Consider the following 17,633-nt stretch of genomic DNA (forward strand, 5'->3'; position numbering starts at 1 on the left):
CGGCTCTGTGTGTGTGCGTGCGTGCGTGCGTGCGTGGAGGGTTGATAAAGTCTCGAATCGCCACTGATGTGAATGATCGCACAATATTCAATATTACTGATGGCGTCAAGGTGGTGGGGGTATGATGTGTATCAAAAAAGTATATTGTGTCCCCACCGAAGCTGAGACCAAACCTATGCCCTTGTCTGTGATTCTATGTCTCTTGGCAGGGATGGGCAAAAATACATCAAAATGTATTAAAGGGGCCCTATTATGGTATTATTTACTGTTTATTATTTAATTTGTTGGGTCTAATAGAATTGATTTACAACGTTGAAGCGTCGTCGGCCATATTATTTTTCCTCATACATCTATCAGTATTACAACCCCTATGTGAAACGCCCGGTTGCTGAGAATTTTGAGGCAGTTAGAATCTTGGCGCTGACAGAAACGTCTCGTCAGACATTTGTAAATTAGGCGATTATGGCGTCAGTGCTGCCTTACCAATTTGAACCAGAATCCGACCCCGAAAGCGATAATGGAGCTGATGGAGCCAATGATGACCGCGATGTTAGTCGTAGATTGGACCAAGACGTTTCACTGTGGTAAGTTTTTGTTTATTCTATTATCCACACCTGATTTACGAAATGTATCTCTATAGCCTAGCGTCTAATTTAGCCCGAGGCTAGTAGGCTACTCGTACTAACAAGCTTTATTTGCCTGCCTGACATGGAATATAAGTGAACTGCTTTTGTCTGCCAAAAATAGTTATAACTTATAACATCTTTGTTACTTAGGTGCACTTGTGGGAATTGTGCCACTATGCCCAGTGAAGTGGAGAACGTCTGCTGCAGAGAAATCACAAAGGTAAAACTGATGTAACTTTAGGCTAGGCTACTATACGGTTTGTGGAGAATGATCTAATGTCCTAGCATAACATCCCCTTTAGATGAGTAGCTTAGGCCTACTAGTGAACTAGGCTACACATGTTTATGACATCTCTAGCATAAAGCATCAGCATTACACTTGTAATGGTAAACGAGTGATCTCACCAGTTCATTGTAGTCTCAGCCAGGTGCATACTGTATTATAATCATTGTTATGTAAAAAAAAACGAATCAATGATACATTTTTATAGTTAATATGTAATGGTAAACGAGTAATCTCACCAGTTCACTGTAGTCTCAGCCAGCTGCATACTGTATTAAAAATCATTGTTATGTAAAAAAACTAAATCAGTGATAACATTTTGTTGTAAATAAAAGCCTGACAAGAAAACATGTTGCTTCCTGAATCAATATTGTCCATGCAGTCATGTAGCACTCTGAACAATGATGATGCCAAGGTCACTTGTTACACAGTAGTAGTTCTTGTCTTATTTTCTTTATTAGGTAGTAAGACGAATGAGCCAAGTGCCAGTACCCATAATGTGCATGACAGAACATCCAGGCCTAGAACCTGTGTGTCTAAACCCATACAGTCTGCAAAATATCTACAACATTTACAAATATGATTACGGACCTGTTAGGCACAGAACAGAAGAAGAGTAAGTTACTTTGTCTGTAATAAGCTCTTACTAAACAAAACAAAAGCATTATTCTTATGTAATTTGTATGCATGTAAACATTGATAACAGTGCATAGCTTCCAGAGTATGAACCTTTGAGGTAATATTTGAAGAGTTTGGTTTCAAAACGCTATATCTCCATTTTTACATTAAAAAGTCATGTTATTCAATTGTGTATTTCAGATAATATCAATCAACTTGCTGTTTTGTTGTTTTGATTGAGTAAAGGTAAATCAATTAACAATGCCCAATTACAGTTCTACTGAAATTACTTGCAAAACAAAATGTAAAAAAATAATAATTTATCAAAGTTCTTTAAAATGGTCGATGTAGCATTTTGGAACCAAACTCTTAATTTGAAAACAGTTGAACAGAGAACTCTGTGCCTTGTCCCTTCAGGCAGTTGAGGCATCTTGCCTATCGCAGCTTTGTAAGCTGGTGCTGGGGTTACTTAGGACCTAGTCGTCGGGTCATCATCCCGTCATGTGTGGTGCAACGGATACGGCAGCAGTTCCCGTCTGGTGATTACATAGGCTTCAGACCACCTATTGATTGAAGCGGGAGACGTGACGGGCAACCAGCTCAGCCTTTGGAGTTTTTGGGAATTCTGCTGAGAGGTCTGGAGGGATGGGGATGGTCTTCAATTCCTCTGCAAAAGATGTGGGGTCCTCAAAAACTTCCTGCATGAGCAGCCTCATGAGTTCACGTACATAGTCTGGAAGATATAGCATTCAAATCCAATAAATGTATCCATAACAATCTGTAAACTGGTGTGGCTGTATTTAAAGAAAATCTTTAACAAACTTACTGAAGGTTGGATTTGTTTTCACGGGCTTCACAATGCCTTCCCCCCTCTTCGCCTTTGGAAAAACAACCTTGAAAACAGCCTGTCCTGTAGATGTTGTGGCTTGCTCCCGCATAGCATTTTCATTGTGGTGCATTGCTGCTAGATACAACCTATGGTAACAACACAGCAACATTATTAAATACATAGAATGACTGACAGTCATCTCAATTAGTCACTTTTAAAATAATGACATTGTGTATTACCTGCACAACATTCCCATGAAGGGGAAAACTACATTCTTTGGTGCAAATCGTAGTATCAGGCTGTGAAAGGACTCCAGTGATGAGGTCTGGTGATGGTGGCTGAGTTTCTCTACATCCTTCAGGACTCTCTTGTTGAGCAGTATTTTCTCAGCTTTGTGAAGTGCAACTGATCCTTCAGTAAAATAAGAACACATGGTGAAATATCAACCCCTGCATCACAACAAAAGACTGGAAAAATGTAATACTTGATTTTCTGAGTAAAGATAATTTGGCACATACCAGGTTGTAGCCATTTGCTAGGGTCCCTTGAGACGTGGTCGGGATGCAGACATTTGGGGAAAAGGGGGTCTTCATGAACATGAACATTTTGTAGGTGGTTTAGCAGTGATGTCCACTTTGCCACCTTTTCTGGTCCAGTGCTTGATGACGTGGCACACCAGTAGACATGGTTTTTGATGCTCTGTAGCCACTTCTTCAGAACATCACAGTCTTCATTGTGCGAAGCTTTCTCAAGTTTCTTGGACAAACCTGTTTACCACACACACTAATTATACGATCTGTTAATTGCTAACTTCAAAGTTTAGAATATGAATTAGGAAAACACTTTACCTTTCTCAAAGTGCCAAACGTCATAGAACTGAGTTACGCTGCGTTCCCTCAGAAATTTCTGGATCTGTGGATGACGGTCTGTCACAATGTAATCCACCTTCAATCCATTCGACTCCAGATGATCTAGGCATCTTTTCAGTCCTTCCTTCTCCATATGATAGCTGCCACCTACTTCATTGCTCTGGTAGTGAATGGTCATTACAAACAAAAAACATTAGACAAAATCACACACTTTTAAGATTCAAATTCAAACAAATCCAAAGAGAGAAACATACCTGAACAAGTTGGATGTCCATAATGGTGTTGCTCTCCAGATTCATTAGAGTGTAGCTGCCAAACTTTGCAGAGTGCCCTAAAAAAATGTATTACAGAGTGTGTAAAGCTTTTCAGCACACCATAAAGGGATGTCATTTGATTCAGAATGCAAACTAATAATTTAGTTGCCAGACTATTTCAAATTTCAACAAACCTGGAGAATCGGCCCTCATGTCTCCTCCCACTGCAACCACCCCACCAAGGTGCAATTGATGCTGGAAATGACTCTGCTGATCCATCTTCCACTTGTGAACAATAGCCGGTTCCATGTAATTCCTTGCATGCCTTCTGAAGGTGTCATACTGAAATATCTGGAGTTGCATGGCCTTGCACAGCTTTAAAGAAAAGACAAATAAGAGGCGTTTTAGACCAGTTTAGTTCATCACTAGAAAGATTCACATGTTTGAAATGGTAAAATGCTTACCTTTTCCAGTTGGATGAAGGAGGTCCCTGTAAAGTAGGTAGCCGCCGAAAGTTGTAGGTTGCCGACAGGGGTACTTCCAACCATGGGTTGACTCTCCCACTCTCTGAAGTAACTGCAGTGTGGACATCGCTGAGTGTAAGCCACATAGGTTCCCATCCTTCGTCGTTGGAGATTACAGCCCTTCTTACACACTGGACAGTTTTCAAACAGCTGTTTGAGGCAGCTTTCAAAAACAATATACTTTTCCTCATCATGTGTGGACTGTGTCTCAAACCTAACAGATTAGAAACAAAACATAATATTAGCTTTCAAATATGTTTTCTAGAATAATAGTAATATTAGCTTTCAAATATGTTTTCTAGAATAATAGCAATGTTGTATAGCTGGTAACCATATACTGAAAACAGTAGCCAATACTGCTTTTAGTACAGCCAATACTATACAGTAGCCAATGCTAAAAACTTACGAGATGTCAGATTCCTCTGTAAGTACAGAATCTCCAGGGTTGTAAGTCGAGTCCAGAGGCTCCTTATGAAATTCATTTGAGGAGTCGCTCTCCTCCTCGTCCTCCAACTCAAGCCGTGGTCTCTTGCTAGGTCGACAACTTGGGCCCTTTATTGGTGTAGACGCCAGTGGTGAGTCTATACCAGAAATTATTCCAGTGCCTACACTGAGAAGAGGCAGCTTTGTCTGGATACCTACGAATAATATAGACAAATCTTATTAGAAAATAAAAAAATAATTCAGCTGATGATTTTGTCCTGGGTACTGAAGATATAATACAGAGTAGACCTTGGTTAACAACTACATCACACAATACCTTTGCTTCTCATGTGTGCCGTTTTCAGCGATCCCATGGACAACTGTGTGCCGACTGAAGTCGCCTTCAATGGCGCACTTTGTACTCCCACAGAATGCATTCCCACGGTGGTACTTGTCTGGGTTCCCGCCGAAATAAGCTGAGGAGAGTCGGTCTGACATCCGACGTGCTGGAAGGGGCTATATGGGGCACTGGAGTCCTGTAATTATAACACCAAAATCGGTTACGAAAATAATTTTATACAACCTAACAGTTAACATCTGAAACAAAAACTATAACCATTCAACCAAATAGTACCCCTCACATAGCTGACGTTAATTCATGTTACCGTTTAGAATTTGTTTGAGATCCCCCGCGAAAACTAACGTTAACTTATAACGTTAGGCTACAAATAGCACCAGTGAAAAAATAATCAGCCTTGCGTCAAGACTACAGACTGAATTCGCTCTACTTCAACATGGTAGTCTCACTATCAGAGCTAACTGCTACACATTGGTTTAATTATACCACTGAGCTACTGTAATTACACCTTTGCTCAGCTCAGACCACGAACTCAGTCAGCCTCGCTAGCACTAGTTAGCTATCTCCGCTTGCAAGCTTGTAGGGTTAATTACCTCAACTAACGTTAACCTTACACACAACAACTTTTGTTAATATCACAATAGGTTTACTTACATGTCGAGCGACATCTTCACCCATGGGGCCACACAAAGTTGGAACAGCATCTTCCCTCAGAGCTAGCAGCTTCGCAAATCCTGTGCTGAACAAACGCAGGTTGCTGAAGCAGCCATCCGTGAAGTGACGGGGACACAGAAAAATGGTCGGTAAAGTTGGGGGAATAGAGTTAAAAATAAACTCTAGCCAACAGGTACGTGTAGGCTCTGCCTTTGGCAAAGCATACAAGGGAGACGTCCCTTCACAACGAAGAAAACACCTTCTACCCATTGCTAACCGAAACTTTACTTGCTGAGAAACGCGAAATCGAACTGTTCTAGACTGACTGTGAAATCATCTGATGACGCTGTCCCATTTACTCCCAGCAAAAGTACGAGGTTACGTCACCTCGTACCGGAACTAAAATAAAGCAACGGCTGAAATTCGCATCGAGGCGTTTCTAGGCAGCTCAGTAGTCTGTCTTTGCGATATTCATTTACTCCCCCCTAGTGGTTACTTTTGATATTGTGTCTTTGGCGACCATTTACATACACAAAAAGCTATGTAATCCACTATAGGACAAGGAAAAAACGAAAAAGCATAATAGCACCCCTTTAAAATAAAATATCAAATACCCTAATTTTAAGTGTAAAAAAATACAAAATATATTAGCAAATATTGAAAGTACTAAAATATCTGTCTATTTAATCTGTTCCTTCATCAGTACACTGACTCTGTTGATTAAGTGGACAATGTTTGAGAGCAACAGCTTTTCTCTGCCTATGGGACATGCCATAACCTGCAAACACTCAACAACTATGCTGACCTGCCTGTTACATCTCATAGCCTAAATACTGTATCAGAGATGCACTCAAAAAGTCACAACTAAACTTGCCAAGCGGTAGTGACAAGTCTATCATAAATGCGTACCCAGATTTACTTTTACTGTCTATGAATATAACAGGGCAACCACATATAACCGGTTCCATGCCGATTGGTTCTCAATAAACTGATCATTAAAGCTTTTTAAGAAACTTGAGGTTGGTATTAGAGGAAGTATATTGTACTGTATGTGTTAGCAACCTACAAGTTACTCATCATGCACTCATCTTCCTGAACCTCAATATTATGATCACAACAGGTCTGAGCAATTAAAAAGTCAGCACGAGTTAATCAGAGGCTACATTCATTGTTTTGCACTTTTTTGATGTCATCACCAAAAGTAGGTTTGTTTTAACAAAACTATTTGGTAGTATTTTTAAACTACAAAAATACACACATATAAAGTATTTTGATACAAAATACTATTTCGTATTTGAAATTTTAAATACATGTATCAGAAATACTGCCCATCCCTGCCTGTTGGCTTCAGCAAATCGAGCTAGGTAGTACCGATTTTTTGGTGTGTTTGTGTTTTTGTGTTTGTCAATTTTGATCCAATTTGACTGCTTTGCTATGTTGTCCACCCAAAATTTCTACCAGCCCACCCAAATATGATAGGCTAGAACCAGCCCTGGGTTGGTAACATAATATACAGAATGGTGTGTGTGTGTGTGGGTAACAGAATGCCCAGTTCTTCATTCATCTAGGCTTCATTGGTTGCCCGAGGACAGCTCCATCATGTCCTGGTAATGACCACAAAACAGCCCCAGGGTGGGCTGCTGTTCAGCCCAATCTGACTGGTGAGCTCCGTTGCCCCTTGCCCCTAACCAGACTATGCCCAACAAATTCCAACATTATAAAAGTTGGTGGTTGTAGTCTTTAGAATGTAAAAAAAAATGTCCAGCTCTACACTGGCCAGTAGACAGTTATAGAAAAGAATGGCTTCTTTTGGACATGTCAAAGTCAGGGGGAAACGAGAGGCAGGGGAGGGCAGAGACTGAGCGTCCGACGCACACAGAGAAAGCGAGAGGGCCAGGCACACACTCGTTCCTCTCCTGGGAGGAAGCGGAGCCCTGGAGGTCCCCAGTGACCGCCCAATTTCACAGCCATGTGTCCGGCCAGCTGCCCAGCTGCAGCCAGACAGCAGTCCACTCGGCCAGTCCAATGTGACCTCTGGCCTGGAGGTCATGCCACCTCCCTGCTACCCCCCCCCCTTACTTCCGACCGCAGGTTGGAGCTAGAGGGATCCACTTTCTGCTGACCCCGCTAACCTTTTTCCTATTCGGTCCACACACACACACACACACACACACACACACACACACACACACACACAAAAGCCATGGTGAGCTCTGGCACACTCTACATGGGATGGACAACTTGAGTGCTATGAACTGTGCTGCCACCAACCATACATGCTGAGAACTGCAAACGTCCCAAACAACAGTTACAAAACAGAGGTAATAATTCACTGTTTACATAGCATTTTCTGGTCAATAACTTTGTGCACAGAAAGTAAAGTATGAACGCATAGTGAGGCCATATAAAATGTATGAATAGTGCCACAAAGAAAATAAAAACAACTACACACAGAATACAGAACACAGGGGCCACTGCTGAATTTTACAGGCCGCACTAAGCCAGATCCTCTCAGGACATCCACACTACTCCAGTGAATTAGACTGGGAGAGAACTTTTGCATAAAAACACAATAAAAGGAGCAGATGACCTGACGCCTGTGACCAAGAGTTGGAATCGGCAGTCGAGGTTATCTGATAAAACCCTCTCTCGATAAAAAAAAAAAAAAAAAACATTGATTTTATTCATTACAAACACAGGGCGAGACTTCAAAAAACACTTTGTTTTTCTCTTCAGAACATGATCCAGCACAAAAGAATCCCTTTCAAACAACTCCAGCACAAACAACCCCCTCACCCCCCTTTGGGTTTCACAGAGGAAGTTGTAAATTTGATATCACGACCGCAAAACCCGTACTGCATTTTAATATGAGCTCTGCCTCCAAAACGCATAGAGCAGGCAGTCATTCCTTTCTAAACCTCAACCTCAATAACTCAAAAGGCCGTTCCCTGCCATTCAACACGTTCACATATCTGAAAATATCTCCCAAATATCAAAACATTGCAATACTAGTCTGAAACCGCATCCAAGCATACTCATGGAACATTGTGTTGAAACAAAAGAAATGATAACAAAGGCAAATGTGCCACACATTAAGTCCAAAAACAATCCAAAAAAAGAACAACATTCAAACCAAAATTCCTCTCGTGTTTGGAATAGCATTAACATGACCTTACGCCTACTCTCTCGGTTATTCACCCCCTTTCACAGGGTCCCCTGACCAATAAAATCCCCAAACCCCCAAGCGTGATTGTGACCTCACTGGCACGTTTTAATTCCGCGGCCGCAATAACAGTGTCCCTCACGGGGACTATGAAAACAGACCGGCTTATTGGTTTTGGCCGGCGGGAGTGGCGTATTGTTCCAGCTGGCTTGCTGACATGCATTTGTGGAGAGGGTTTACTTTACCCCTGTGCTGTGCCGTGCTGTGCTGGGCTGCAGTGGAGAACGCATCCCTGTGGGCCAAGAACGGAGGGGGACTGGACTGGCTGTCCAGCAACAAAAACACTCGGCACTGGTCCAGCAAAGTCGAGCGCAACCCACGCTCATAACGCTGGACAGACGCCACACACAGCAAGCTATAGGTGTAGTCTATGAGCAGGAACGTGTCTGGACCGTGACGTGAGTTTCTGGATGGAGAGGAGTAGTGGCAAAGTTGGTCAAATGAGGTGAACCATGTCAACAGTGTGAAGTGTTGAAAGCGCTATCAGAGCATCGAGAGAGTTTCTGTGGTCTGTGAAAACAGGGCGGAGACTGAGAGGTGTATGTCTGTGTCACCACTCGCTCACTCACACTCTCTCTCTGTGTGTGTGTGTGGGTGTGGGTACACCCGCTCTGAGCATAAGCACTGCTGTAAATCTGCCTCCTCAGCCCAGCAACATTCCAGTAAAGCCCCAAGCATGGCAAGCTCAGGCTTGTGCGAAGATGTCACCCCACCCTTAACTCACCACTGACTCAGAGGGGCCGTCTCTGCCTGTCTCATGTGCTCCCTCTCCTTTTTTGGAGAAAAGTCAAGGAATATAATGGAAGATTTCTTGTTGTTTGAGTCATGGAACAGAGATCTACTACAGTATACCTGTCTATTAACAGCAAACCACTCTGCAGTACCCTGCCTTATCTCTGGAGGGCAGTAGTTAGAAAAGACAACAGAAAGGTCTGATAACCTCTTCTGAATAATTTCATAACTGTGAGCAGCTTACCACAGGCACATTATTATTCAAAAGATTTGCTGAAAAGGACAAAAAGAAAATCCTGGCAGACTTGCTGGATGCTGGTATATTACAGTAATACATTTCCCATGGTGTTTCTCCAGTGAGAGGTTCTCAGGGGAAGCGACGACTTCTCACATGGCTCATGAGTCTCTGGCTGAGCAGCCGGGAAATCCCTTCTTAAATAACTTTCAATTAGAGTGATGGAATCTTTTCATTTTTACCCCCAGAGGAGTTGGGGGTTGCGGCCCAGTCATGAGTCTTGAACCCTGCGCGACAGCGTATTCTGTCGAGTTCCTGTGACGTGAGGCATTCCGGGCTCAGCCCCGGATGTGTGCCCCTGTACGCTGTGGCTCAGGCGAGGGGCCACGGGTAAATCTCCCATGATTGCCATGACTCGTCTCCACAAACCCCCTTACCCACGAACATGTCCGCGCGCACACAGCCCCTATCGGGCCCGAGAACAAAACAAGCAGGGACGCAACATGTCACAACAATAAAGGCTGCTGACGGCTACTGTTGGCTCAGCGGGTAGTGGCTAGCGGATGCTAGACTTTGATGATGTTGAATCAGCACCATTGAGTGGGAGTATGAGGAATCAATCATGTGTGATCTTCGTCATCCAACGCACTATAGTAGCCTGCTCTGTTTTTATGAATAGATTTATTTGGGCAAATTTTAGTCAATTTCACTTCACTATCACTACATTTTTTTCAGAGACGTCTTGAAAAAAGAAAACAACTCAAGAAAACTGATTTTATGTTCCAGGCGCTTTCAAAAGCATTGAATAAGACAGTTAGCCTGGGTGTTCCCATGCTGCCTTCCGTGCGATTTGATTCACGCTGCTAAGGCAGCCTGGAGACCATGGAGCAAATTTTCGCCTGAGATAGGGGACCAATCACAGAACAAGGGGGAAAGCAAGACGATGATGAGCTATGCACAGACGCATTTGATAGACATCCGTGGCACCCAATAAACGGATCTGGGCATTTTTTTCAAATACGAGAAAATTAACGTTTGGTTCCCAGACCACGCCTCATTGAGTGGTGGCGCTAGCCAGGCTATAAGACAGTGGGAAACCCATTTAGAGTGTCAAATAGCATTTCACATTCTGTACACTGCGCATGGAGTGTTTTGCATTATGGTTTGTGCATATCGTTATCTCAGGGTTCCCATTCATCTTGCCTCCCACTGCGCAGGGTGATGTTACTGCACCATAAGTCATCCCATTCGACTGGCTTAGCTTATTCTCCGCTCCAGCTTGCATTAAATAAAAACTAATCTTCTTCAGCCTTACAATATATACAAACTGGTAAGGCGCATCAAAGCAAAGGACATTTTCAAACGTCACCTCTGATTCAACATGAAATCTACAAGAAAACCACTGACCGATAAGATCTGACATACAACCTGTATGAAGCACTTTTTAATCTTTTTTTTCTTCTTTTTTTAAAGAGCAACCTGTTGAAACACAGAAGCTGCAGAGGGCATGCGGACTGGTCAAGTCCTTCTGAGACGCCTGCATTGTGGCTGTAGGTGATGACGTCCTCGCTCAAGCAAAACGTGTTTTTAACGGCCTCTCCCAAGCAGCTCGTACACAATGGCTCTTGTCGGTACACGCGGGGAGGCCGCCAACAGCGCGTCCTGCCAAGTGCATTCCACAGGATATCAGTATCTGTGGGCACAATTCATTGGCCTCCATTTTGGACTCCTCCCACCCTGGGCTTCGCCCTGGTATTTCAGAGTCCATTTACATGCCAGAGTAAACGGTGAGAGAAGGCCTGCCAATGAATGCAACAGTAGATCAAACGCGTTGAAACGCATCAGGCTTTGTCATAATAACTGCCATGTGCAGTTTCTCTTGCATGCAAATGATGAAACAGGCGTAATAAACAACAGTGTTTTACTAATAAAAAGGATCAGCTTCTTGACCTTGTGATTCAGCAAGGAGAGGTGAGAGTTTTGTTTTTTTTCCAAAGCACATATCTAAAGATAGCATTTCCAAGGAGAAATGTCAACTTTGGTTCAAGGTCATTCTGTGACTACTCTAAACCTTTCATATTCCCTACTGAGAGCCAGCACCAAACTGAAACAAATAAGATGAACTCATTCCACTTCCACTGAGTAGGCTACATTCTTGCTCTCCAAGTACTCCACATTCCTGCAACCTGGGACACAGCCATCATGCATAATTCTGGACTTCCCATAGTATGCTTGTAAGTCCTGCTTAGTTCATTGCAGAAAAGCAAGAGAAAACTCAAAAAAGTAGTCAAATATGATACAATAAAACGAGGCACTCCGTCTGGAGCCAAACAGAAACTTAAGAGAGCTTTTAACTGAGCATAGCAAACAGTTTGAAGCAAAAGTAAAAGTAGCGAAGTGTTTTCTAACGAGGCCTAAGGAGGGCCGGCCTTGTGTGCCAGCGTAAGCTCCAGGGTGTGAGGACTTTCAGTGCCAGAGCACTGGCCCATGGCAGCCAAGAACTCCTGGGTTCTTTCTGAGACACCACGGGGTTGCAGATCACAGTCACAGGAATTGAGGAGCAGAGGAGAGGAGGAGGAGGAAGAGCAGAGGACTTATGGATGACTTGAGGGTTAGAATAGATCACCTGACAAAGTCAACCAAGGTGCATTGTGTGTGTGTGTGTGGGGGCGGACAGAAAGATGAATGGAACTGCCCGGACAACTTCCTCCGTTTGAGAGCTTAAATATTTTCACATCTTTAAACATATTTCAAAAGCCTAAACGCTGCCTGAAGTCTACGTGATTTAAGCTACTTAGTGGCTACCAGCAGCTTTTAATTGTGTAGCTTCAACCTGACCATGCCCGGAAGATCAAAAATTCAGCTTAGAATTAAATCTAGGTTCAATTACAGACACATTCCCAGAGGGCTCTTTGCACAAGATACCTTTCTCCCTGTATAAGTATGCAATAGACATGTTTCTGATTAGGGAAAGTGACGGTGAAGGGGAGAAGATCTATTCTAATCATGTTAGTTGCCTGCTTAGTTAATGTCAAAGTCGTGTTTCAATCCCTTTGGGCAAAACAGAAACCCTGGCTTTGCCCACTTAACAGGGATGTGAAATACAAAGAAGAGTTTGCGTATACGTGTTGCTATAAACTGGCCAGAAAATCCAATAATCAATAATGCGTAGAAACCCACCTACCTTCCTACGTAGACGCAAAGTCTGAGAGAACAAAATTAACTTTTCCATAGCAACAGGCTGTAACAATCTGATCATTTACCAAAATGAAAAAATAAATAAATCCTGTTTTTTACTGATCTGTTTTAAATATAACTGTAGTGTCCATTTAAATAGAACTGTAGTAGTAATAGACAGTTGTTTACCAATTTATTCAAATGTAGCCTACTTTCCCATCCAAAAGAACCTCTTGTGTGTTTTAAAACACAGACTCGATAAGACAAAGGTTTGAATCAGCATATCACAGCATTCTTCTTTTTCTGGTGATTCAGTGTTCTGGTTCATCCACGTAACTGGTTAATTAATTCCTCATTTCTTGAATTTGACATTCATGTGATCATTTAGAGTAAGTCGTTTATGGTTATTTAAAATCTAAGAGAAGCCGGAGACAGTTATGTTATGTGCACTAATTGAAGCAAGATGCAATATCTACCTGGGCTGACAAAAAAGGCTCTACCTTTTCCCACTCTTTTCAAAGCTATTCTGTTGCTCTCCCTGCCATGAGAGAACATCATGAAGATTACATGACAGGAATGCAATAACTGGCCCGCTCCCTTCCCTCTTTGGTCTGCTCACAAAACAACCTTGAAACGTTAGACTTTTCACCTTCCCGGCGGGGAGCGACGGTTTCCTTGCTTTGCATTTCCCAGTGTAAACTGACTCCCAACCTCCACAGCAAGCATCACTCTCTGGCATTTTTCTGCCCACGAGTCCTCCTGGGGAGGGGACAGCAGATCACATTCCCCGGGTGGTGGTGGATGGAGGATGGGCTAGCAGACAAGACGGCCTGTATTTAGCCTGAGCTTCCTGGTTCCATACAATTGTACATTTGAATAACGAGAGGTGAGGTGAGGTTTTGTGATTAAAAGACATTAGAAAGCCATGCACAACACCCACTATCTAAATCTGGTAAATGTCTGAGACTCTGTACCCCAAGTATATCCAAGTGTATTAATCAAGCTTATCTTAATGACTACAGACCACCATCAAGCAGCTTAATGTCATCATTCCCATTTCTCAGTCTCCATCATGAAAGCAGCCAGTACATCTTGATATTAATATGCACAGAGTGCAGAGCATTAGCTGGCAGCTCAGTCATTCAGATGGCTTACTCAGTGGCAAGATAAAGCATTCACTCCCCTGAGTGTCTATGCGCTTGTTTTCTGAAACACACGGCCTTTCTCTCAGGCTTTCCCTAAGCCCCTTCTAAAAGCTCTGGCAGAGCAATGGCGCCAAACTGTGACTTTCATTCAGCCGGGTCTGTGTGTTTTACGTACATGATGTACATAAAGCCATAACGACTCATGATTCTGCACACTCCTAGTTCAGCAAAGACTAGGCTAGCAAGCAGTACTTTTCCATAATGAAGGATGGCCCATTATGTGATTCTGAATAATAATAATAATAATAATAATAATAATAATAATACATTTTGTTTATAAGCGCCTTTCAAGGCTCATGGACGGTATACTGATGTTTGTAATGGCAGAATATTTGCTACTTATATCCTGGATTCATTCTTTACGCTTTCAAGCTATACAAAGTTTGGCGGTCCTAGATCAATTAACTATAGGACTGTCAAATCAGTTGACTAGGTAAAGGCATGGTAGGATTTCATAGACCACAGACAACACACATTACTGAAAAATGAAACATTGAAAACTGTATTTTCAGTTCTCAAATCTCAGATAACAAAAACCCCCTTGGCCTCGGATGACCAAAGTGTCAGTGCATCACTGAAGAATGATTGAGACAACTGCGACAGCACATTTTGATGGTGGAACAGGACAACCTTCTGTAACTCCTTTAGGAGCGTGGCCCCAGTGGCGTGCAGTGCTGACGAAGCTGGACCGAGCTCCCACAGCGGCGCGGTGCAGGAATGGGGGCTTTTATCCACGGTGCATTCACATCCTCAGTAATCCCAGGCCCTTTACTCATGCTAGGATAACCTTCAATCCACATTGTCCGACTTTTCCAAGCACTCTGGGGGCCCACCCTTGGTGCAGTCAAGCCTTTCAACCAAACAATGCAACTCCACAAGGAGCCCCATGGCTTCTGGCCTGGCCGAGCAGCTCAGATGATCGATATACAGCAGCAGCAGCAGCAGGATGACAAGACAAAACGCATCAGCTGAGGGGAAACTTCCAGCATCTCCAGCCAAGAATAAAGGGCCGTTCACAGCAGGAACGACAACTATGCAGATAACTACAACTATAACGATATGAGCGTCCACACTAACCAACACACTGTCTCTCCTCCAATTGATGAATTTGATATCTAAAATTTGATGCAATCTGATTAGCTGTCAGCTTTTTATTGTTCTCAAAATCCCTCTGAAAGTGATCTCCAATGATATTGTTCTTCATGTCATTACTGTTATAGTTTATGTATATAGTGGACACGGTCATTCATATTTTTTTCATACTTTTTCGCTTTACTTTTTACTTTAAGGTCAGAGTGATCCAAGGGTCCTTGTGGAGTGGGTCAACTCGTATCCAAATGCGCTCACAAGTAGGAAATGACTACTGATTCACTTTCATACTCATGGATCACTTGGATGAGAGAGAAGAATGTGTGATTACTGAAATTGTGACAGGACGATACAAGTGAGATGTTGCTGGGTACAGGTGAACGGTTTACCTCCAAAACAGCATGCCTAAAGAAAAGTTTAGTTTATACCAAACATACAATCCAGCTGAAAATGGATCAATGCCTTGAGAAAACACATACTGTATTGCTTTTGTAGAAAGGAAGTCTTCCTCATTCCCCAGCCAGAGGAGGCATTTGTTCGATATGTGAAACAATATAACATGGAGGATTATCTCTGCGTGGCTGCAGGGGCTGGGTTGTGCCTTTGATACTCAGGGCGACCTTATTGTGTGCATAAATCCCAACAAGTCCGGCCAGGGTGTGACGGGTCCCAGAGAACACTCACCTCCATCTGCAGGTTACAACAACCCCCGCCAAACCCCTGACAACAACCAGTAGGGCGTTTAGCCTTTATGTAACGACAACACTACCCTCAGGCGTCTAGACGGAAGTTTTCTTTACTGGAAAAACTCATCTGCTAACTTGCCCCAAACACGCAACCTCAAAAACCTACACAACTACTTAAACCTACCACCTATCACCTACCACAGGGAACTTTTAACCAAAACAAAAGGATTAAGTAGAGTTTCAACGGATTTAGTAGAGTTTGGAAAAGTTATATACACAGTCACAAAATGCCTGTTTTTGTTTGCATCATCATGTCTTACATTTTGATATGCAGGACAACAGCAGAGCTTAATTGGGTGAAAACATCGCCACTGATCTGATTTAAATAACATAGATAAACAGATTTGTTTCTTATTCATACAAAACCAAAAATAATTAAGCGAATGGTATTTAAACTGTAAATCCATCAAATGTAGAATATATATTTCCCCTGTGGAACTTATTGCACAACCAAATATTGTACGTGGTTAGGAAAGGACAATCTATTCTTCAGTCCTACTCCATGTCGGCATAGTTGCTCTCTGAGGATACAGATTAATTTCTCTTCACTCTTTCAAAACATTGAACACTTCTGTGTAAAACACAATGTAGTTTCCAAACAATGTGTATCATAAATCACAATGTGACTCTTATGTGTAATCCTTGTAAATGGGGTTTATTCACTCCCACACTGAAGATGCAGCACCATGCAATGACAATCTACCTGGGACAGAACTAGTGTGAGGTATAAATTGACATTTAATAAATGTAAATAAATAATTAAAACATAATACTGACTATGGTCAGTACACCACATTACAATTCAGTGCACTAATTCCGAGGTGATTAGCCTCGTAGCTACTCATAATGGAATGTAGCCTAGTCAGTTCACAATGGACATTCATTTTAACTGATCAAACATTTCCATATCATGCTTTGAATGATGTAAAGTAGGCCTAGCATAGGCCTACAATAGAGTAAGGCATCTTTTTATAGTATCCAATAATTAATTTTATTCATGAACATGAAGCTCTTCATACACTGTATTAGTAGTAGGCTATAGTAGCAATCATTTCTGCATTCAGGAGAATTGAATAAGTAGCCTAGCCTATTTAGTTCCTTCTGATGGTTTAACCTATTAGAGGGATTCCTCCTTTAAATACTAAAAATGATAACTCAACTTGTCAAGTGGCCTCTCAGTAACCCACAAACCACCACTCAACACAAGGTTTCTTTCTCATGGTAATTACAAGCCTGTAAAAGCACCAGGCAACTGAAGCTCTGAAAGGACTGAGCTGAATCTTAATAGGAAAGCTTTTATGTGGCATGATTATTTTAAGGTTAAAATTCCATCCAAAGTGTTGGCTACACCAGAAAGTTTCATGTAAACATAACTGTTTAGCCTATCTAGCATTCAGCAAAAAATAATCAAAAGCTCCCATGTACCATGCTACAATGCACCTTAAATGTACAATTGAGTTTAACATGATCACTCCTCAAATGAGTAGCCTATGTTTATGCATAAACTCTTTTACATATTGGAATATGACATGACAAAAAATAGCCTGTCATTTACGTATGAATATATGTAGCCTACAGAGTTTTGATTGTTTGGCTTTCATTAGTCATATAGCCTACCCAAAGTGTCCAAATGGCTACATGAACCTAACGCCCTTGCCCCAAGAGCGCTCAAAAACCTGAATAACTCCAATACAATCCACAGGGACTGAAAATGATAGGCTATCTTGACACCTCTGTAACGCACTAATAAACACATCGTTTTCAAATGAAATGGAATGGTGTAGGCTT

The 17,633-nt window shown here is 42.2% G+C and overlaps 2 protein-coding genes across 2 annotated transcripts in view; both read right to left on the bottom strand.

Annotated features, from left to right (window-relative positions):
* The window catches only part of uacab (uveal autoantigen with coiled-coil domains and ankyrin repeats b), a 43,885-nt gene that overhangs the window by 25,929 nt on the left and 323 nt on the right, over positions 1-17,633 (bottom strand).
* LOC143126051 (uncharacterized) lies at positions 247-5,982 on the bottom strand. Its single transcript, XM_076287974.1, has 11 exons — positions 5,439-5,982; positions 4,764-4,962; positions 4,410-4,641; positions 3,944-4,217; positions 3,674-3,854; positions 3,480-3,556; positions 3,205-3,385; positions 2,875-3,123; positions 2,596-2,767; positions 2,354-2,502; positions 247-2,260 (listed from the first exon to the last, which is right to left on the bottom strand). Exons 1-11 carry the CDS (start codon positions 5,706-5,708, stop codon positions 2,091-2,093), a joined length of 2,154 nt encoding a protein of 717 aa, XP_076144089.1. The 5' UTR covers positions 5,709-5,982; the 3' UTR covers positions 247-2,090.

Source organism: Alosa pseudoharengus, unplaced genomic scaffold, assembly GCF_046254945.1.
Source record: "Alosa pseudoharengus isolate Yale_2024_CS ecotype anadromous, Long Island Sound unplaced genomic scaffold, YU_APseudo_1.1 YU_APseudo_1.1_scf_16, whole genome shotgun sequence".
In the NCBI taxonomy this organism is placed as follows: Eukaryota; Metazoa; Chordata; class Actinopteri; order Clupeiformes; family Clupeidae; genus Alosa; species Alosa pseudoharengus.